The sequence below is a fragment of the Centruroides sculpturatus genome, unplaced genomic scaffold, assembly GCF_000671375.1.
Source record: "Centruroides sculpturatus isolate CEXI.00-Female unplaced genomic scaffold, Cexi_2.0 scaffold149, whole genome shotgun sequence".
NCBI classification, from domain to species: Eukaryota; Metazoa; Arthropoda; class Arachnida; order Scorpiones; family Buthidae; genus Centruroides; species Centruroides sculpturatus.
The window spans coordinates 816,972-842,425 of NW_019384406.1; the positions used below are offsets into that span (position 1 = coordinate 816,972).

The 25,454-nt window shown below is 28.2% G+C and overlaps 1 protein-coding gene across 1 annotated transcript in view; it reads right to left on the reverse strand.

The window, feature by feature from the left end:
- Nucleotides 1-9,466: 9,466 nt before the first annotated feature.
- The window catches only part of LOC111618884 (trissin receptor-like), an 85,219-nt gene continuing 69,231 nt past the window's right edge, over nt 9,467-25,454 (reverse strand). Inside the window, exons 4-7 of the mRNA XM_023360508.1 lie at nt 14,415-14,538; nt 14,136-14,341; nt 12,948-13,077; nt 9,467-9,958 (exon numbers count right to left, since the gene is read on the reverse strand). Coding sequence (XP_023216276.1) covers nt 9,629-9,958; nt 12,948-13,077; nt 14,136-14,341; nt 14,415-14,538 — 790 coding nt within the window. The 3' untranslated portion in view covers nt 9,467-9,628. The remainder of the gene's footprint in view (nt 9,959-12,947; nt 13,078-14,135; nt 14,342-14,414; nt 14,539-25,454) is intronic.

Below are 25,454 nucleotides of genomic sequence, written 5' to 3' on the forward strand. Positions count from 1 at the left end.
TTTTTTTTGGTTTAATGAACTTTGTTTATGGTTAAATTAATATGTAAATAGTTCTTTCTGGAACCGCGTTGTGATATTTAATTTACTGAATTTTTATAAGAACTAATTACTCCAAAAGAGTGGATAGGATGGTATATGAGGAAGTTTTTATTGCAAAGATATTTTCTCAAAACTAACAAGGACAATATAAAATTCCATACTGTAAAGGAGATAAATGATTCCGAAACATCTGTTATGACTACTGAGCAGTAGTGTATTTTATATGAATTAAATGTGTTTGACAAGGCAATCGTTAGTTCGGACTAATTAGTTCTTATAGGAAACTCGGCAAATTATCTGTTTATTTTAACTTAAGATGGATAAAGTATTATATAATAGCACTCATTGTTAGAATATATTGATTAGAAGCATTATCTCGATAAATATAGACGGAATAAATAATAATAAAGTAGATAATGAATGAAAAAATTGTTTACGCTATATTTAATATATAATATTTTGTTTTTATATGTCTAGGTATTTGTTTAAGTTTTATCACGGTAAATGAAAATCTTATAAAAGTCGAAAAGTTATGCAAGACTCTTGTTAAAGATTATTCTTAATTGAAAATTTCCTTTTTGTACAGATTTAATGAATCAAGATTATTAGTTGTACAAATTTTCTTGTTGATCTTCTGTAATTATCCTTTATTGCATATGTTTTTCTCTTTGTGGTGAACTGTTTTCTTTATAAACTATTTAAATTTTTATTTGAAAAGTAAATTATCATTACCACTTTATTTTTGTTTATGTTTAAAGTAATACATATTCATAAATTATATTGATATAATTATTTTTAATGGAATGTTTTTGAGATCAACCAAACAATTGCACGCTTCTATTAAACATCTGCAACTTTTAAAGCTTAAAGAAGTGAAAAACCGTTTTAATTAAAACAGTTTTTCACTTCTTAAAGCTTTAAAAGTTTCGAGACAGACGTCCCATTATCAGCAAAGTAAATATTCAAATTATAAGTTTCTAATGTATAATCGTTTTTTATTTAGTTTCATTTTCTTACAATGAATTCGTTAAAAGTATAAATAATGCCTATATGTACTTAAATAACTCATTTATATTTACTTAAAATTGATCTGTGATGAAAACGTATTACGTCACTGACATTTAGACTTCATTTCACAATTTCTAACAGTGAAAAAGTTTTGTCAATTCAAAATGTTAAATTGGATAAGAATTTAAATTGTTTACATTATATAAACGGGAAAATAGGTTATTTGAAGCTATTTTATTCATAAAAATAATCAAAATAATTCAGTCTAATAAACTGTAAGAAATCCAAGAATTAATTTTAATCGATAATTATAATTTGTTTTTTATTCCTTTTGCTTCTGTACTTATCGACATTTTTCCATACCATTATCTGAAGGAAATGGTACTCTATAAAAAAATAATGTTTATAGGTAAAAATAATGATGGCATGGTAATGATTAAAACTATTTTTATCTAAAATTACTCTTATCTTTGTATTATAATTGGGTTGCAATTTGAAAATATTGTAGACCTATAAATTTTTACTGTCGTTCGTCTGTCTGTCCTTCCTTAATATCAAGAATGGAGTTAGATAAATGAAAGACAAGACCAGATATGAAAACATTAGGAGTAGGAAGCCCTAATTAACTATATACTTACCTCCGGACTATACCGAAAGTCATTTGATTTCAATTCAAAAATTTTCCCCAGAACGGAGTTACATAGATGACAGGCACGAATCTATTGTTATCAGGAAAGGTATGATATACAGGGGCAAGCCACTACTAATTAATGTGGAGAGCATATATTTTTAATTTGTTTAACTTAAAACTTGCAGTCTGACAGAATAATTTTTGTTCGTATCGGATTTTTTACAATTTACTTTTACTTTATATATAGTCAATAATCAAAATTTTTATCCAATCGAATAATTTAAACGGAAATTTTTTGCCCTGTTAAGATATTCAGATTCATTTCTGTTAAGATATTCAGATTCATTACTAATACTCGGTGCTTTAACATTGTATTCTATAAAAGTAACGTTACAACAATAACTCATTGTCTATTTAGTTTTTAATTCTAGTATTAATTTATAACACTAGAATTATGTATGATTTAACTGAATACATTCTAATAAAATTATATAAGCCTATATAGTGTATAATTTTATTAGAATGAGTCTGCACACATTTATTAATAGCGATTTCCTTATTATCCAGCGGTGCGTAACCCATCGCTTCAACTAATAATAAGCAGCAATTATTTTCAATTAATGTCAAATTAATGTATTAGGTTTCAGTTTAACGTGCGGATGAAAATCTTAGAAAATTAAAATATCTACTTTTTGAATATTTTATTTGAAAATTCAGGAATTTTCTGTAGTAAAAATGGATTATTGTTACGAGATATTTTAACCACACAAAAAGTCAAGTTTTATGAAACATGTCTAAAACGTCACGTAAATAACAAATATAGCTTTTTTTATATAAACTTTTGAGAATAGTGTATTGATATCAAAATAATATGTCAACTTTTGAAGTCAGTTTAAGATATCTTGACAGGATTACCGATATGCAGGAGTTTGCTGTAGTAAATCCTACTGTTATGTACTAACAAGACAATCCAAAATGTCTTTGTTCAGCTGGGATTTATGAATAATTGGACATGTTATTCGAATATTTATGATATTATATAATAACAAAGTAAATTAAAATTTAATATATTAAAATTAGTTTTCTAAACTTTAAATTAAAATAACACAATGGATATCGATGAATTAAGCATTGTTGATAAGTAGAAAATTGTATAATATTTTGACAGCGTCAGTTAATTAATTTTATTAATTATTAATGTATGTTACTCATTATTAAATTATGAATAGGTGTTTAATTTTTAGGTTAGCTTGAAATTAAGATTGATTTTAATCTATGAGAGTGTTTCCTCAATTGGTATGTCACGAGTCACAATCTGATAAATCTAAAATAATCTACGCTTGGAAACATTTTTACATCATTGTGCAATGTTTTTCAAATTGTGAACTGCGACCTACTGTGACTGAAAAGTGATGTCACTTCATGGCTTCAGGGAATGTACAGTACAGTACAGTACATAAATTACGTAACCCATATATGGGTGGGTGGGTATGCAGGTAATCATTACGATGCAAGGAGTGAACGTGTTTATAAAAAAACGTTACGTAATGCTAGTCTCAATTCTTGGGTAAAAAATAATTTATTTATTTATTGCACAGCAAACCTGTTACTGATATGAATACATAATTAATAAAATAATACAACGTAAAACAATGTAATGACTGGCATAAATCTGTTGTTATCAGGAGAAGTGTGATGTACAGGGGAAAGACACTACTAATTTGAGATCGAGAGCGTATATTTTAAATTAAACAAATTAAAAATAATACATTGTATTATTTTTAATAATACAATGTATTATTAAAATTAGTTTAACCTGTGCCTACATTACTCGTACGATTAAGGAGGTCGATCGAGGATGTGTTATGTAATTTTAGAGATGACTACATGCGACAGCTGTACAGAGCTTTACAGGAGCGAGATGATAGTTGAAAAGTAAGGTGAATTGCACAATGTCAAGTTTTGGTACAATAAACTTATATAAGCAGAACTTTTTTAAATATTAATAAAACTTCTCTACTTTTAAACATGATAAATTACAAGCGTTGATGAATCGAAAAAAAGCAATTGCATTGTGTTGGGAAAAATTAATATGAATATTATGCAAAAGCTAATTAAAATGATGAAAGATAAAGTTAATAATTATAAAGGTGGTTTTATTGGTCATTAAAGCTATGAAATGACCAATGGCTTTAAAATTTTGCAACACGTAATTTCTAAATTTTTTAAAGATTCCCGTGATATAAAACAATAATAGCTTGTTAATATTGGTAAAGTAGTGTAAAATTGTATGTAATTTATTATATTTAAAGATAAAACAGTTTTGTTGACATTTTAAAAAAATGTATGTATATTTTAGGATGGCTTTAAAATTTTACAACGCATCTTATAAAAATAGTATTACGTAATTTACGGACTAGTGTTGCCAAAAACCGGAAATTTTCAAAATCAGTTAATCGGTTTTCAATAAAATCGATTCAGCAACTGATATTTAAAAATTATATTTCATATGTTAATATTATATTACTGAATTCAGTGGAATTAATGTTTTGTTATGGCATTTTATTAATATTAATGAATTACTACAGTAAATATTATCCCAAATTCACGAATATGTCTGTATCATATATATATATATATTTTTCTTTTGGCCAAAATGAGATCTCTATTTCTTTGATGTTGGTAAACGCAGGAGACTAACTCGTAAGTATATAACACAGAGCGTTTGAAAACTTTATTGTTTTAAAATTAATTTACGCTAATTTTTATGTTAATTTTCATTTTAAAATTTAAACGCGAGTAGAGGAAAGTGTCTGAAGCCGGATTAGGATCCGGATCCCTAAGTTCCTGACATCACTACGTTGTTTTGTTAAGGACTGCAGAAGGAACTTGAAAATACAAACGGAAGTGGTCTGTTTTTGAAATGACAGCACTGAACTTGAAGGTTAATTCGCGCTGTTCTGCTTTTTCTGTTATTAGTGTAATTGAAAGTTTTTCACATGGTCATAAAATTGCAATTTTGTTATACTTCAAAAAAAAAATTGCTTTCTGTTTGCAGTTTTATCAATGGTAAATATTTTATATAATAGCTCTTTCAATAAATTTTTATTTTTACAGCCTTACAAAAATCAGGGTAGTAAGCCCTATGCCCTACGTCGGTTCCTCGCTTTCCCTACGTCGAGCGGCTGTATTTCAAATTTTTAAAAATTCTTGTTTTTAATTAGTCATTTGAAATCATGTTTAAGATAGCTCAAGTACTCTCAGGCTTTATGGGAGAAGATGCCCAAGAAAATGGAAAAAGCTATAGAAGACATAGAAGAATATTTTTACTACTTATTGAGACTAGTTTTGCCACTTTTTCTGAAGAACCTTAATTTGAAAATCTGATCAGTTGTAAGTTAAATTGAGTTACGCAAAGTATTAAAAAACATATCGGAGAATTAATTTTGTTAAATTCCACATAAAATTAATATAACATAAAAGTGATACAGGTAAAAAATAAAATAAAGGTTCGACTTTCACTACTTTCCTATTATACATCGTGTTACGTTAATAAACTCAAGGATAGTAAAATTTTAAATTGGTACTATGTACAGTACAAATTGTAATGTTACACTGACATTTTCAAGTAATATATCTGTTATGTGGAATTATCTTAAATCCCAGTATACTTCACTGCCAACTAAAAATAAAAAAGAGCAAGTAAACAGAATGATGACAATTTCATTGCCTATTCAAAACCGATTAATCGGATTTACCGAAAACCGGTTTTGTTGCCGGCACTATTATGGACGATCCCTTGTTGAAAGAAGTTGAATAGCACACCACTTCAAACCGGTTTTAACCGTTATAACATGTCTTAAAGTATAGTTCGGTTAACTGACTTTTGGACCGCTTTGTATACTAACAAAAGTAATCAAAGTTTTACAATCATTCTAAAGAAAAATCCGTGCTTATAATTAGAAATAAAACTATGTGAAACAAACATGTTTTTAATTAAATTTAATTAAAAACATGTTTGTTTAATATAATCAGTTTTGAAAAATAAATTAAAAACTTTGTTTGATTTAAAATTGTATATATTAGTATCAATTAACCTTTTATTTTAACGAATTCTGATAGTACATGTTTATTTAAAAATTAATATTCATTAATATTGTTATTTAATTATTAATAAATAACATTAATGAATATTAAATTCTAAATGTCATTTATGTGCTGTAATTAATTCATAAGCAAATAAAATAATTAATATTTTAATGTCAATTACTAAAAATTATTTAAAATTATGTAAAATCTTTAATAATAATTATTAAAAATACCTGTAAAAAATTATTAAAATTAAATAATTTAAAGAAATTGAACTGCAATTTTCAAAAATTGCAACATACTACTTGAGTCGAAAGCATATATTTTAAATTAAATAAATTAAAATATGATTAAAAACTGTAGCTTGTATTGAGACGATACCACAATAATATACATTCGATTTTTGTATATACTTTGTTCACCAACCTTTTACATCCTTCTTGACAACATGAGTCCCTATACAACTGTATAAGGATCCATTACTTAGGTCGAGACTCTACTAGCATAAAAATGAGCGTAAAAGCCGTCGTGGTAAATATTTTTAACGACGTGACCACGATATATGAGCAGAGCGTAAAACGAGCGTTAAGCAAGTCGAGCAGTGTTCAACTTTCGACTCGAATACCTCCGTTAAACGGTATCATCAACCAATCGGAAGTCAGTGCATTTCTATGTCATCGTAAAATTGTGCGAAAATTGCGGGAAATGAGCTTTTTCACGTTTGTTCTATTCTATCTCTGGCTCTTACCGTTTTGGTGCAGGTGAAGTTTTTAAAATTAGTTTTAACATTAGAATGATTACTGCGAAATGTCTAGAATAAACCGAAAAGATTTATTGAAAACGTCAGAAAATATCCTTGTATCAACGACAAGGGGCATTTCGATTATAAAAATAGATGTCAAAAACAAGCCACGCAGACGGCCATAGGAAATGCAATATATTGATAGTATTTTAATACTATAATACTGTATAAGTGAATATATGTACTGTACTGTACGGTACGTAAAGATATTATTTGTAATTATAATACAAAAATAAAAAAATATAGAGTTATCAGGAGAAGTGTGATGTACAGGGGAAAGACACTACTAATTTGAGATCGAGAGCGTATATTTTAAATTAAATAAATTAAAATATGATTAAAAACTGTAGCTTGTATTGAGACGATACCACAATAATATACATTCGATTTTTGTATATACTTTGTTCACCAACCTTTTACATCCTTCTTGACAACATGAGTCCCTATACAACTGTATAAGGATCCATTACTTAGGTCGAGACTCTACTAGCATAAAAATGAGCGTAAAAGCCGTCGTGGTAAATATTTTTAACGACGTGACCACGATATATGAGCAGAGCGTAAAACGAGCGTTAAGCAAGTCGAGCAGTGTTCAACTTTCGACTCGAATACCTCCGTTAAACGGTATCATCAACCAATCGGAAGTCAGTGCATTTCTATGTCATCGTAAAATTGTGCGAAAATTGCGGGAAATGAGCTTTTTCACGTTTGTTCTATTCTATCTCTGGCTCTTACCGTTTTGGTGCAGGTGAAGTTTTTAAAATTAGTTTTAACATTAGAATGATTACTGCGAAATGTCTAGAATAAACCGAAAAGATTTATTGAAAACGTCAGAAAATATCCTTGTATCAACGACAAGGGGCATTTCGATTATAAAAATAGATGTCAAAAACAAGCCACGCAGACGGCCATAGGAAATGCAATATATTGATAGTATTTTAATACTATAATACTGTATAAGTGAATATATGTACTGTACTGTACGGTACGTAAAGATATTATTTGTAATTATAATACAAAAATAAAAAAATATAGAATATAATCATTGTCTTTAAAGCGATATATTACATGTACAGTACGATGTAAAATTGTTCATAAACAAGTTACCGTCGTCGTAAGAACTTTACTAGTGGAGCAAGATCTTTACCAAAATACAAGCGAAAACACAAATAGGTCACGTGATTTAAAACAATTACGGTGAAGGTTTTTACGCTAGTGGAGTATCGGTGCCTCAAAGAGATAAGTGACTTGACTTTAAAAGTCACTTATCTCTCTATACGTAATCTAATTGATTTATTATCAATCAATGTATTGTTGAAATTTGTTTAAACAATTTAAAATCTTATTTGTTATACGAATTAAATATTTTTGGATAAATTTATAATAATTTTAATAAAATTCTAAAAATATTTTGAAGATAGTCTATCTAAAAATCGGATATAATTTTATACGAATATATTTTGAATTTCATAAAAATAAAGAAACTGATAAAAATATGATTTATTTATTTATTCAATTATTTGTAAACTTCTTTTATGTAGAAACCTCATTTTATTGCCAATGTATTCTGTTTGTCTGGCACAAACAATATTGTTCTGGCACCTAAGTTTCTTAACCAGTAGCTCCCGATCCCATGAGAATTATGAACCATACTTTCGAATAATGTCATTGACTTCAAATAGCTTACACCAAAACGAGAATTCAAACTTGCAAAACGTTAAAAATTGTTTTAGTTAAATTGTTACAGAAGTAATTTTAATGAAATGTGTAATTTAATGAGTTTTAAATTTGTTGGCATTGGGTAATTAGACACGAGAAGTGAATTCTAATATGGAGACTTGACTTCTTACGATGAACATATTTACTTTCTTAATTTATTTATTAAAATATTATTTTGTGTGCTTAATTGTTCTGATTTTTAACAAATATTCTCCGACTTAAACTAAAATTTATTTGTTTATATTCATAATGCGTTATATGGAGCATACTAATTATAATATATCTTATTTGTTGACACATTCAGTACAGTAATTTATCGAGCAGAGAGCTACATTTAATCGAATTTTTCTTAGTTATATTTATTTAATCTGTAACAGTTTTTAAAAATGTAAATTTTATCTCAAATTTATTAAACTTTTTAATGAAACTATAAACATACATATTTTAAAGGTACAGATAAAAGAAAGTAATGATTAATTATTAACTCTGACTTGGTCCCTTCATCTTAAATTATATTTTCTTCTTCGATTGATTAGTCTTAAACATGACATAATTAGGTGGGTGTTTGATCAAATGATTAATGCGAGGTATATGCACATCATAAGCTATATTGCAGGTCACAATTATGCCCGTTACTGTCAGGCCTGACACTCAGAGTGGTCGACCAGCATGGGTGAGGGATGGAAAACGATATCCTAACCCATATTGCCCATGATAAATTACAAAAGTTTGGATCAGGTACGAATCCGCATCTTCCACAACATAATTACTGGTCGGTTGATTGATTAATTACCGCGAGATACCTGCATATTATAGTCTATAGAAGGCCCAATTACGCCCATTACGGGCAAGCCAAATTCGCACTGGGGTCAACGAGCGTTGATAAAGCATAAAGAACAACACTTTGGTCAGTATTGCCCAAATTATGGGGTTGGTAGTCTAGAACGTGGATCCCTTGAAGAATAAGCTAACACTATAGCGTAGCCATCTTGTCATGATTAGATAAACCCGCCGATAACGCCATGTTGTGTAAATTCGACATACTTGTTAAAAATATACAATAGATATAACATTTATTTATATTTTTAAAATAATATTTGATACATAATTATGTATACAACATATAAACATATAATTACACACATTTACAGTACACGGTATTGGAAATGTTTTCTTGAATTAAATTGATTTTGAAAATATATGTCGTGTATATTGCCCTTTCATAAATATGATTTTATTTTTATTCAGACTCTCTTCACGAGAAATTAATGTGTTTCAGTCTTAATATTCCTTCTCAATAAATATTATTGTTTACGTTTCCTTTTAAATTTCAGTAATTTTCAGGTGATGAATGTAGACCTTCCATAATTGACAGAAGTGGTTGTGGTACGATTTACTGATGGTTGTCCTTTAATCTTTTGCCTTCCACAAAGACATGATTTCAAGGCTATCTGGAAACTGTTGCGAAAGTTTTGTGACATGAATCCATAAACGCAGGGATTGACACAACTATTAAAATATGACATAAGATGGAAAGCCGTCCTCAGCGGCTTCAAATGTCCTATATTTAATTCATCTACAATGCCAAATGCCGTTAGCACATTAGTGATTAAAATCGGGGACCAGCATAGAATGAATAGCAGAACCACAGCCACCAGCATTTTAATTACCTGCAAAATAATATAAAAAATAATAATGATCAGACTTAGAAATTATTCCTGATTATATTTATTTTTCTAGAATGTTACTTTTATTAAGTTAAATTATTTTAAAAAAATAAGCTGGATAAGTTAAATTTTTGTTATTAAGCAGTAGCGTAGCGTAGTGGGGGCGGCAGGGGCGGCCCGCCCCGGGTGGCACTTTTTAGGGGGCGGCAAAATTTCGCAATAAATAATAATAATATCTTGTAAGAATTTGAACCATTTTATTTCATATTTTCGTCCACCTACGACTCGGACCGATTGAAATGAGCACGGAATAGTGTTACCATCCATCCGGATACTCCAGGAATCGACTCGCCGTCCGGGGATAACGTGCGCAACCTGTTGACCTTTTTTTTGTTTTTGCTTGTACGATTTATTCGTATATATATATATATACACCTCCAATATCCAATACAGCTAGGTCACTTGCGTTACTCCTATCCAAGTCTCCCTAGTCGTAACTGTAACTGATTTAGAACCGGCATGCACTGCACATTATTCTTCGCATTGCAAAATGACATACGCATGCGTCAGGAACTTCGTACGCGAACTACTTATTGGAACAGCACTTACTATTGGTCAGCGATTTTAATAAGGTGGCAACACGGAATTTTTCATTACTTATTCTGTGACGAAACTGAATTTTGGTCTTTTAAATTGTGATACCTAAATAAGGGAGGTAAGATTTTCCTCCTCCCCGGGCGGCTGACACCCACGCTACGCCACTGTTATTAAGAATTGTTTTCTGTTTTAGCTCGAAGAAAATTCGGATTAAAGTGATATAAAAATAAAGTAAGTAAATCCTTTTTTATATAAATGGATAAAAATAGCAGAATTTGTCTTATTCTATATCGCTAATACATTACATTACTAACAGCAAAAGCAAACAAATCATTCGGATTATAGAACTTAGTTTATAAACCACCTGAAAAACCAATATCCAGACAGAAAAATATATTTTGCTTTGATTGGAATAAAGTCTCATATATTTCATTATATTAAATAACTGCACGAATAAGAAAAAATATACAAAAAATGTGTTTAGTTCCAGTGTATATCTATACTAATATTAAAGAGGTAATGTTTGTATGTATGTATGTATGTAAGTTTGTTTGCAGCAGTTAATCTCCGAAACTACTCATCCGATTTCAAAAATTCTTTCACCAATATTTAGAATGGAACCTCAGGGTGGACATAGGCTGTATATTATTCCGTTAAACATTCATATAAATTAAAATATATAATCTAGGTTAAGGCTTTTATGTCCAACAGATGGCGCTACGAGTACGACGCCCTAAGTTTGCTTTTCTGTGAGGCATTACGCTTTTCTGTGAAAATGAACTAAAGCAGATCATCTTCTATCTATTTATATAAATAAAAATGTAATGTTCGTTTGTCCCTACCGATTCCTTTGAAATTTTGACACAACGCTGCATTCGAATACGCACGTGTTTTTATATAATATACGTGTCGAAATTCCCCCACTGAAGGGAGATGGTTAGGATTAAGGCTTACCGTAAAGAACTCTGCTTCTATTTATACTATTTCAGATGCGGTTTTTTTGCGTTTTAATAGGGTACGTCAACAGAATGTACACTAAGAAAAAATTTTGGGAAAAATTTCCCCTCCCACGGGAAAGTGTTATAAATTTATAATAGATTCATTTTGAGCCACAACAACGCGTGGAGGGATCTGCTAGTTAAACATACTTTTCTATATGAGGATCTTACTTGAATGTTTTATATATTTATGGACAGATCAATCAACTCAATAATTTCCCACATAAGAAAATAATATACAAGGTGGCCTAAAATTTAGTTAACTGTACTTCGTTTTATGGATCCTTGAAGTTCCTGCCATACCTGTGAATATGGATGATCAGTAGCGACCATTAGTATTGAGTAATCTAGCATCGTGGATAAAGGAAACTCATATATTGATATAAATGTATATAAGTGCATTTCTCGCATTCAAATTTTTCCTGTACTTGAATTTTTCTTAATTTATTTACAAAAGTAAGGACAGGCTCTGGCTCTTAGGGAGCCTCTTTGGTCACGCTGTGTGCATGGTAGACTGAACTTATTCAAGCATTATAGAAGAAGGATCTAATTTGAAACAACTTTTATGAAGTATATAGTTAATAAAATATGTGAGTAAGGCTTTAATTTAATATTTACAATGGCTAGCTGACTTGTGGGCCACCATGTATTTTTAATTAAATTGGCAACTAATTAACTTTAATGATAAAATAAATGATTAATTTTATATGCAATAAATAAAAAATTAATAAAGGCTTAAAAATTTGTTTAAAAAATTCGATGATTGTATGTAAATCGTTTATGATGAAGTAACATCTGTTGTCTCAGCTCTTTTATATTACTGCTTAGTTTAGATGAAAATTGAGAAGTAAATGAATTTCTTTCTACTACTGCGAAGTTTTGAACTACTAAGTTAATCTACTTAAATTAAACTGTCATGTAAATGACAGTTTAATCGCCCACTCACTGTTCTGATTTAACTTATTTTGGTTGACTTGAATAGTGCAAATACATATAGTATATTGCAAAATAAAAGTTTATTATATTAAAACAATTTTGTTGTGTAATTTATTAGCAATAAAACTCTGTAATTTATTTAATTAAAATAAACTAAGTTCGAAATTTATAATTATTAAATAAAATATAAAAGTATTCTAAAGAAACTTTCGAAATTTTTATTAATATTATCTTTCTTATAAGGATATAAACAAATTTTACAAGCAGAATTTTGCTTGATTAAGTATTAGTATTTTATAATTATATAATCTAAACCATTCGTAAATATAATTAATTAAAACATGCTTAATTATCTTTATCATTAATCATTATAATTTCCTTTCTATACGATGTTAAAAGTTTCTAAGTTTAATTAAGATAACAATTTGGCTGTTTTTACGAGAGAATAACTCAAATCTTACTTGTTTAACTGTCGCGCTATCGCTATTCATTTTATGAAAGCTTGATTTCGGTTTCGGTTTCACTACACATACTTGAGTGGAGTATTGATTTTTTGGATGCGATTCTCTTACTTGTAACTCTGTTCCTGGCCTAGAAAAATAGAGAAAAACAATATTTTCTTTTTATTTTATTGTATCTCATATGTTTATTTATTTTTCTTGTTAAAATGATCGGATATTATAGATATCATAGCAAATACTTATAAGTATTTTTGCTTTATGTCTTAATAAATTAAAATGCAGTCTTATTCATAAAATTAATAAAATTTGACAATATTAACCATATTTCTTACTCCTAATCCTAATTCTGCAATTGAGCTTTGTAAATCTAGTTAATTAAATATTTTATATAACTATTTTAAATAAACTAAATTATATAATCAAATAAACTTTAATCATTTAGTAATTTTATAAAGTCGATTTTGATAGTATATCTAACATAATTATGGATAATTTTACACGTAATGCCGAGTCAATATTGTTAGCAAACGATAGAAATCCCACGAGAAGAGAATGAAGTGTTGCAAATAGCCAAAAATGACTTTAAACTGAAATTAAGGATTATCTGTTAGACACAAATCATTTCATGTTAGAGAAATAGGGACACGCCTCGCATTAATTTTGAGTAATAAGCTTTGTTATAAAATTGTTCAGAAAGTTTTCGAATAAAATAATCGAGTAATAAAATCGAAATACACTATTTAAATTTTTGATATTTAAATATAATTATTATTTTCACGATTCTGACTCATTTTTCAACCTGATTTTTATTTAATATCTCTTTTATTTTAGAATATTGAAGAAATATTATTAAAAACAGTACGCGAACTACTTATTGGAACAGCACTTACTATTAGTTATTCTGACTCATTTTCAACCTTTTTATTATTTCATATCTCCTTATATTAGGGTATTAAAGAGATATTATTAAAAATGTACGAGAACTGGAACATCTTTTTACTTCATGATTAAAATTTTAAAAAGAAATTTTATTATAAATTCACGTTTACTACTTTAAAATTTCAGCTTTTGTTATATTAAATATGTTGTTTTATATCTAGAAGCAGAGAAATCAATTTTCGCACGGGCTAAAAAAAGGTTTAAAGATCAATTTTAAGTGAAGAGAAAGCTGATACAAAAATCATTTACATTTCTCCTGAGGTCATACTGGCTCTTTCCTTAACAACAATCCATAACTGATGACAAATGCGGATATATGCATAGCCCATAATGATTGACGGTGCTATAAGTATTAAGAGCAACATGTAAAGCTCATAAATCTGCCACAGACCACGTTGATCCCAATTTCTCACGCACCAATACGCGATCTGTCTTTCACCAACTCTCATGTGAATCTGCAAAATAGAAATTTATTTATGTAAATTTAAAAATGTAATATTGAAATTTCGAAATTATAAATATTTATACTTGAGTAAATATGATTGGTATAGCAGCAACAAACGATGCGATCCAAATAGCAATAATGACCCTTCTTGCTTGACTTACGGTACAAAGGTATCTTGATTTTACAGGATGAATTATGGCATAATATCTAGAATATATTTTTATATTTTTAGAATTTTAATTAATAATACTTGAGTAAATATGATTGGTATAGCAGCAACAAACGATGCGATCCAAATAGCAATAATGACCTTTCGATTATAAAAATAGATGTCAAAAACAAGCCACGCAGACGGCCATAGGAAATGCAATATATTGATAGTATTTTAATACTATAATACTGTATAAGTGAATATATGTACTGTACTGTACGGTACGTAAAGATATTATTTGTAATTATAATACAAAAATANAAATGACTTAACTGGACGGTTTTCGAAGTATATTATTTCTATTTTTAGAAAATAAAATACTTCTAAACTAGAATTATGATACTCCATCAATCAAAATGATGACAACAAATGAATCTCTAGCGAATTATGGTATGAGGTGTATTGTTAACAATAACTTCATTCACTTATTCGGATTTCATGTTAATGATCACTTTATAATCATTTCGTGACAAGTCACTGATTATTGATAACCGTCTGATTATCAATAACCGTAAAAATTCCATCTCCTTTGATTTATGAAGTTATTGAATAGTCTCTGATAACTGAGTGTTTGTTTTGAAATAAATAATATACTAGAGGATATCATTTAGGCCTAGATGAGTGATTATCAAACGTGTTGATCATCTGTCAATCACAAAGGTTGCTATTAATCACGTCTTTATGTAATATTTATTTGAATAATTTAAAAATTTACATAAAATATTTATTGAAATATTACAAATTAATCTTCGCCCTTCGCAATTTATCATCCTCATTTATTCGCTTCTAAAATTGGCACTAAATCGAGTATGACGCTAAACTAAAGTATCTGAAACAATAAGAATAATATATACAGTAAAATCTTTGTAAACCGGACGCTTATGATACCAAATATTTTTTCAGTTTGGCAGGTTTCTGTTTTGAACAGTTTCTATTTGACACAGAAAATCTCTGTGTTCATAAGAATTTATCCCGTTTAGCATGTTTCTGTTTTATTAAGGTTTCGTTTTGGACAGGTTAACAAGTCTATAATCATGTTTGAATTTAGGTTTCTACAATCACTTTGAATTTGAGGATGATTTGGTTACAGCAAAATTGAAATTTGCAGTATTGAACGATTTACGAGGAAGATCTTTAACTATTCGTTTGCTCTTTAAGAGAGACGTTATATCGAAGTTTGGTTGTATATTTGTAATACAGTCAAACCTTAAGAGGGCAATATAGTGAGGTTTTGACTGTATAAGTAGCGTTATTCTTGTCAAGCACCAGTGAGTACTTGTGAACCGACCTTTTCCATAAATATTAATCAAAGAATCCTTCAATATCTGTGAATTATTAAATGTACGATTTTACATTGCAAACGACTTTGTTATGAGTAAACTATGTAACTTTCAAACTTTTATATAGTTATGAGATCGATATATACAATTCTAAATATTTCAGTTTAGCGCCACACTGGATTTAGTGCCAATTTCAGAGGCAAATAAACGGTGGTATTAAATCGAAGTTTGGCTGTGTAAGATAACTTAAAGCACATTTTAAAATAAATATAATTTAAATTTGAAATAATTAAAATATAAATAATAAATTTAGCCCATTCATAAAATTACTTCTCGAGTAAATTTTATACTACTTTTAAATTTAAATTAATTTTAATTAACGTGTTAAAAAGTCGAAATCTTAGTTTAAAAGTCTTTTTCATCATATATTTTATTTATAACATGAAAAGTTTTAATAAGCGACTCAAGTTAAAGATGTTAAATTATAGAATTCTGTCGAGTTTTCATTTATTTCTCTGCTTGAATTTTTAAAACAAATTGATACAAATGAAAATAACGAAAAAAAAACCAAACGTTTTAATTACATTTTCTTAGTTTAATGATAAAATTAGGATTTTATTCTTGCAAATAAAATATTAAAATAATTAAAGTTGACAAAAACAGTAGAAATATTTGAAAACAATTTTCTGACGAAATAATTTCTTTTTTTTTATTATAAAAAAATAAAAAATAAATAAAATTCTTGAAATATTCATAATTCGAAAATTCACAAGCTCGGTATGCCAATGACGTTACTGGAGTGTGCATTTCTCTCAGAAGAATATGTGGAGCAATATAACTGAAAAACAATTTTAGTTACAAGTGAATAGAAGTCTCTTCAACTGGATATCATTTGTTCGATCGTTACTAAGGGTTGGAAAGAAAGTTAAAATTTTTAAGACAGATATAAAAATATCCTACAGCAATTTCGATTTCGTTTCCGAATGATAAAAAATAATGTTGTTGTTTCATTACATTTCTAGAAAGTTTTCTTATTAAAACGTATATTTTAAAAATTTAATAATAACATTTATTGATATTTATAATAGAAATTAAAAATCAAATATAAAAATTAATTGGTTTCTTAATTTAATGGTTTGTTGTGGGGTGTGATTGAATGAGTCGATATTTACAAGATTAATTAACTAATTATCATCATATTTATACCGTCAAACTTCGATTTAATGCCATCATTTGCTCTGAAATTGGCTCTAAAATGAGTATGGCGCTAAACTGAAGTAAGAGTTATCTACGATAATGAGTCACTTGATTTGGCGATGTTAAATGTCGTTTCAAATGCAAAAATAAATTTAGTACATACACTGAAAGGTTTTCTATTTAACGTTTATAGGGAAGATCCGTTCACAAATATCCATTGACATTATTTTGTAGGTCACTATATCGAGGTTTGATTGACTTTAATCAATTATTAGATTTTTTGATTAAAAAAAATAACCCAAATGATGTTACATCATTATTTTCTAACTTATAAAATATTATCTTTTATAATGGCAATAAAATTTAATAAAATAATTTAGAAGTAATTAAATATTTTAGAGTAAAATAAGTAAATTTACTTCAAAATTGCAAACAAAATTTTTATTTTATATAATATTTTATTAATATGTGTAAGTTTTAAGTCTTAATAGATCTTTAAATTAAAATGTATTAAGTTTTTTAATATAAAATTTTAAAAATTTCAAGAAATCAAATTAATTCTTCAATAAATATTACTAATAAAATATTTATTAAGAAGTTTCTTATAGAAGTATTAAGATAAAATTTCGGGTATAATATACTTACAATATAAAATGAATATCAATAAATTTCCATCAAATGACTTAACTGGACGGTTTTCGAAGTATATTATTTCTATTTTTAGAAAATAAAATACTTCTAAACTAGAATTATGATACTCCATCAATCAAAATGATGACAACAAATGAATCTCTAGCGAATTATGGTATGAGGTGTATTGTTAACAATAACTTCATTCACTTATTCGGATTTCATGTTAATGATCACTTTATAATCATTTCGTGACAAGTCACTGATTATTGATAACCGTCTGATTATCAATAACCGTAAAAATTCCATCTCCTTTGATTTATGAAGTTATTGAATAGTCTCTGATAACTGAGTGTTTGTTTTGAAATAAATAATATACTACAGGATATCATTTAGGCCTAGATGAGTGATTATCAAACGTGTTGATCATCTGTCAATCACAAAGGTTGCTATTAATCACGTCTTTATGTAATATTTATTTGAATAATTTAAAAATTTACATAAAATATTTATTGAAATATTACAAATTAATCTTCGCCCTTCGTAGATACATAAACTTATATATAAAAAGTATGTAAAGACTATTGATTTTGTCTGTCTTCATTTGTAATATTTTGTCCTAAATTTTTACAATTTTAGAGAAATTTTGGAAGAAGCCAACACTAGGAAGACAATAAAGCAATTCTAACTTACTGTACGTAAGATGGCAAGAGCATGCAGTAAGAAAAGATATCGAGTTTGTTATTTTAATTGGGTTCCAATAGCTATAAAGGGCATGTAAGACTATCAGTGGCGCGTTGTAGTTTCATGGTGTCCAAGTAAATTTGAATTAGGGACTCCATTTATTGTACAATACAATGTTGACTTCATACATTTTTCTTCGGGAGAATTTTTCGGGAGGAAATGTATTGTTATAAAAGATTAGTTTGGTTCTATATTAATGGAGGCCACGAGCAATTGCCCTTTTTGCCCATAGGATAACGCGCTACTGAAGACTATAAATTTCGTATTTGTTTCCATTTCTAATGCAGTCAAATTTTGAAATAGCACCTTCCTACGTAACGCCACCTCTGTAAAGCATCCATAAATACTTGTAAACGAATCTGTCTCATAAATATTAAATAGAGAACCCCTTGAATGCTTGTAAATTACTAAATTTACGATTTTAATTGCAAACGGCATTATCACTAAATCACGCGACTTTCTAAAATTAACAAGTATATCAACCTCATTATATAATTCTTATTGTTTGAGTTACTCCAATACAGCGCCATACTCGATTTAGTGTCAATCTCAAGCAAAAAAACTGTGGCACTAAATCGAATTTGACTTTAATTTATTTGTTAAACTTTACAAAACGATCTTTATCATCAATATATTTTATTGATTTGGGTATTAATTTTAATATTTACTTAATAACTTTATCGATGTACTACCTATTCATAGAATTTTTAATAAAATATTAATATCGACGATGTATGAAAGACGATTATTCATCGTTTAGTAGCGAATCTTTAGCAAGTGATGTCCGATGATCCCAGCAAAAATTTCGTATCCTTTAATAAGTAACTTGTAATAATCAATAATTATTTTAATTAAGAAGCGGCAGAAACGTGCCAAATTTTATGAACGTTATCAAGAGAATGTTCAGCTTTTCATTCATTATGTTTGAAATTCATTAATAGAGTACTTTCGTGACTTTAAACATTTTTTGAAAAATGTTAATGCAAATTTGAAGAAGGCAAACACAACATTAATCACTAGGATACACTATTACATCTCTAGAGACTTGGACACGGCTTGGATTAACAGTATAATTGGTAGAGAACTTTCGGATAATTTCTTTATTCTATTAATTAAAGTAATTTTTTTTTATTTTAAGCAATAATACTGGTTTCTTAATTTAATGGTTTGTTGTGGGGTGTGATTGAATGAGTCGATATTTACAAGATTAATTAACTAATTATCATCATATTTATACCGTCAAACTTCGATTTAATGCCATCATTTGCTCTGAAATTGGCTCTAAAATGAGTATGGCGCTAAACTGAAGTAAGAGTTATCTACGATAATGAGTCACTTGATTTGGCGATGTNTTATTCTATTAATTAAAGTAATTTTTTTTTATTTTACGATATTTACAAGATTAATTAACTAATTATCATCATATTTATACCGTCAAACTTCGATTTAATGCCATCATTTGCTCTGAAATTGGCTCTAAAATGAGTATGGCGCTAAACTGAAGTAAGAGTTATCTACGATAATGAGTCACTTGATTTGGCGATGTTAAATGTCGTTTGAAATGCAAAAATAAATTTAGTACATACACTGAAAGGTTTTCTATTTAACGTTTATAGGGAAGATCCGTTCACAAATATCCATTGACATTATTTTGTAGGTCACTATATCGAGGTTTGATTGACTTTAATCAATTATTAGATTTTTTGATTAAAAAAAATAACCCAAATGATGTTACATCATTATTTTCTAACTTATAAAATATTATCTTTTATAATGGCAATAAAATTTAATAAAATAATTTAGAAGTAATTAAATATTTTAGAGTAAAATAAGTAAATTTACTTCAAAATTGCAAACAAAATTTTTATTTTATATAATATTTTATTAATATGTGTAAGTTTTAAGTCTTAATAGATCTTTAAATTAAAATGTATTAAGTTTTTTAATATAAAATTTTAAAAATTTCAAGAAATCAAATTAATTCTTCAATAAATATTACTAATAAAATATTTATTAAGAAGTTTCTTATAGAAGTATTAAGATAAAATTTCGGGTATAATATACTTACAATATAAAATGAATATCAATAAATTTCCATCAAATGACTTAACTGGACGGTTTTCGAAGTATATTATTTCTATTTTTAGAAAATAAAATACTTCTAAACTAGAATTATGATACTCCATCAATCAAAATGATGACAACAAATGAATCTCTAGCGAATTATGGTATGAGGTGTATTGTTAACAATAACTTCATTCACTTATTCGGATTTCATGTTAATGATCACTTTATAATCATTTCGTGACAAGTCACTGATTATTGATAACCGTCTGATTATCAATAACCGTAAAAATTCCATCTCCTTTGATTTATGAAGTTATTGAATAGTCTCTGATAACTGAGTGTTTGTTTTGAAATAAATAATATACTAGAGGATATCATTTAGGCCTAGATGAGTGATTATCAAACGTGTTGATCATCTGTCAATCACAAAGGTTGCTATTAATCACGTCTTTATGTAATATTTATTTGAATAATTTAAAAATTTACATAAAATATTTATTGAAATATTACAAATTAATCTTCGCCCTTCGTAGATACATAAACTTATATATAAAAAGTATGTAAAGACTATTGATTTTGTCTGTCTTCATTTGTAATATTTTGTCCTAAATTTTTACAATTTTAGAGAAATTTTGGAAGAAGCCAACACTAGGAAGACAATAAAGCAATTCTAACTTACTGTACGTAAGATGGCAAGAGCATGCAGTAAGAAAAGATATCGAGTTTGTTATTTTAATTGGGTTCCAATAGCTATAAAGGGCATGTAAGACTATCAGTGGCGCGTTGTAGTTTCATGGTGTCCAAGTAAATTTGAATTAGGGACTCCATTTATTGTACAATACAATGTTGACTTCATACATTTTTCTTCGGGAGAATTTTTCGGGAGGAAATGTATTGTTATAAAAGATTAGTTTGGTTCTATATTAATGGAGGCCACGAGCAATTGCCCTTTTTGCCCATAGGATAACGCGCTACTGAAGACTATAAATTTCGTATTTGTTTCCATTTCTAATGCAGTCAAATTTTGAAATAGCACCTTCCTACGTAACGCCACCTCTGTAAAGCATCCATAAATACTTGAATCTGTCTCATAAATATTAAATAGAGAACCCCTTGAATGCTTGTAAATTACTAAATTTACGATTTTAATTGCAAACGGCATTATCACTAAATCACGCGACTTTCTAAAATTAACAAGTATATCAACCTCATTATATAATTCTTATTGTTTGAGTTACTCCAATACAGCGCCATACTCGATTTAGTGTCAATCTCAAGCAAAAAAACTGTGGCACTAAATCGAATTTGACTTTAATTTATTTGTTAAACTTTACAAAATGATCTTTATCATCAATATATTTTATTGATTTGGGTATTAATTTTAATATTTACTTAATAACTTTATCGATGTACTACCTATTCATAGAATTTTTAATAAAATATTAATATCGACGATGTATGAAAGACGATTATTCATCGTTTAGTAGCGAATCTTTAGCAAGTGATGTCCGATGATCCCAGCAAAAATTTCGTATCCTTTAATAAGTAACTTGTAATAATCAATAATTATTTTAATTAAGAAGCGGCAGAAACGTGCCAAATTTTATGAACGTTATCAAGAGAATGTTCAGCTTTTCATTCATTATGTTTGAAATTCATTAATAGAGTACTTTCGTGACTTTAAACATTTTTTGAAAAATGTTAATGCAAATTTGAAGAAGGCAAACACAACATTAATCACTAGGATACACTATTACATCTCTAGAGACTTGGACACGGCTTGGATTAACAGTATAATTGGTAGAGAACTTTCGGATAATTTCTTTATTCTATTAATTAAAGTAATTTTTTTTTATTTTAAGCAATAATACAAGTGATTATTTGTATCAGATTTCAAAGATAATAAAGTCTTTTTTATAGTAAATTGATATTTCCATGACTTTCTTAAGATATTATTAATAAAACTTTACCAAAAAATATTTAGTCAAAAAATAATAAAATATTCATATTATTTTACAGCTCTCAAACACTTTTATTAATAATTTAAGATGAATGAGAAACCCTTGTTAATTTATTATTTATGTAAAAAGCACAGAATTCGATTTTAATTAATTTAATTTTAACACCAAATACTCGTAATAGTTTAGAAATTTGTAATTAATTAAAATTAGTACAGTCGATCCCCCTATAACACTGTTGATTACTCCGTTTTATATGAATTCCATGTTGTACGAGTCACTTAGATTTTACAAATACGTGTACCGGGCTGTGAACAGCTCACGTATTTGTAAAATCTAAGTGACTCGTACAACATGGAATTCGTATAAAACGGAATAATCAACAGTGTTGTAGGGGATCGACTATTTAGGATTGTAAACATTGTCTAGACCTATGTTTCAGTTGACTACGCTAAAGTTTCTATTAGGACCTCCGTTTTAGGGCCTCAAATATTTACAAATACTGTATAGGCTAACTTCACGATATTCGGTTTTAATCAGGGACGCCCAAGGGACAAAAGAAGCAAATTGCCCTGACCTGGAGGATTTATGGGTGTTAAATAATGCTTTTTCGACATTTTTTTTCACTTAACAATGTCTTTTTCGTTTATTTCCTTTATTTTAATATAATAATTTAATTTGCTATAGGGCCCTTAATATGTATTTTATTTCAGGCCCCAATTACCGTCTGAGCAGAGGCGGTCTTAATTCACGATATTTGATATTGTCAGTGCAGGATCTATTTTCCAATTAGATCCTGCACTGACAATATCAAGAATACAGGGAATCCTAGATCTTACATAATCAGGCCTTAATAAAAATATAGGCTTAAAAAATTAAATTACTGAAAATATTAAGCATACTAGAGATTTTACATAGGCCTATATTTTTTACGTTAATTAATTATGCTTAAATTTTTCGTTAAGTGCCCAAGCTTTTAAATCGCTCAACTCGCTCAACTATATACTTGATGATATATATAGTCTTAAACTTTATACAATAGAGTATCAATTCAGGGGTGGATGGAAAAACATTATCACAAATTAGGAAGTTTTCGAGAAAAGGTAGGATTTGTGTTTTAATTCACTAACACTTTAATATGCAACAATTTATTAAATGTGGGCGTACAACCCGTGGGACATCCAACTGAATTGTGAAAGTTTCTTACGAGACTGATTGATGATGCACAAATCCAAATTCGTTAATAACTCGTTTTTTGTACTTTTGTGGGATACACAATTTCTCCACCAAGCTCCTCAATCATCCGGCCGACAGGATGGCAGAGCAGTTAAGGCGTCAGCCTACGCTCTGAGGATCCGAGATAGAATCAGGGGGTCGAAAAAATCCCAAAAATTTTTCGAGAGTGGTCTGACTCGAATATGTCGGATCCGTCCCTCACTGCCCGGCCGCCCTATTATATGCCTGACCAAACCCACGAGGAGTCTGAAAATAGTCTCTCTTATTGTCCACAGGCGAAAAGAGACAGACTAGACTATTTTCTTTTATTTTTAAGATCGCATTAAATTTAAAATTCAGTACCGGTGGGGATTTTAAATCTTGTGCAAGATCAAATATCATGTGATATCGTTTTACATTAAAAATTGTCAGATTCAAGCTTGCCTAGGATCTCATAGAACCTAAACTACTATTGAATTTAATGTACTCTATATATAAATATATATATAGTACTTTGCTTAAAATTGTCTCGACACTTTTTTTCGTAGCAAAAGAAAGAGAAAAAAAAATTAGGAATAGCGGCACCAAGAATGGATGAATCATCACAAAATTTTTGTTATGAATAGTCTATATTGAGAACAAGTGGGCGAAACCCATAGTAATATAACAATAGAATTTTGTTAAACTATAGGCTATTGTCTGCTGTTACAAAGTATATATTTAGCCAATCGTTTTGCATGCATTGATATCTTTCGATGAAATTTTACGATAAGGCATAAAAATCATTTAAATTTTATGCAATATTTTAATGCCGATATTTAAATCAGTAGAAATGTTATAATACAGTACTTTAAAATTCAAACTTGAAACTCAATGTCAGGAAAACAGATAAAATATAACGAGGACCATAAAAATTGTTTTATTTTTTCGAATATTTCAAAATTTTCCTATAAAGTATCCTGTTAAGACGGATAGAAAAGTAGGATATTCGAATATATTTTTTCCATTCTTTTTTATATAAACCTGGGAAAAATGCTTATCTTAAAGCATTAAATTCTGACAGAAGTGCTATTCGAAATTTTCAATCTACATGTTACTGTGTATTTCTTCCTTTAGAAACATATATTCAATCTGTCTAGAAGTTAATACGAATCGGTTGCAAATCGTCAGATTTATAACATTTGAAAGGAAGACAACTATAACATATGTAGCAATATCGTATAAAGTCATTTTAAATCTCTTTTTTTTTTTACTTTTTGAAAACGAAAAATTGTACAGATGTCAGTGAATATTTTATCTTTTCTCTTAACTTTTTCATACTTATTTTTAAAATTTTATATTTAAATATATTCAAAAATAAATGTTAATACTTGAGAAATTTTAAACTGAAAGTTTGAAAATTTTAAATAAATCTAAAAACTAAATGAGCGCGATAAGCTTATTTGCGCGATTAATATTTTATTTATTTGTTGAACTATTTCCTGTGAAAGAGGATAAAAGCGTTCACGTTGTATTTTTTTTTATTATTCAAATATCTTAAAGAATTTTAACCATAAAAAATTATTTACAGTTGACTTTGTAGAAATTCTCACAGAGAAACCTCTAAACTTTACGAGTGCTTTAAAAAGCAAATATAGTGAATTATTAATATATTCCCCTTGTAAACACGATTGTAAACTGACTTTTTTGCTTATTTATTTATTTATTTATTGTAAACGTAAGGAAGGCGTATCTTAAAGTAATAAATAGTAACATGGTAAAGTGTTCTCTAACATCGTTTATATTCAAGTAGAACCAGCAACTTCATGTCAACCTGTTTCG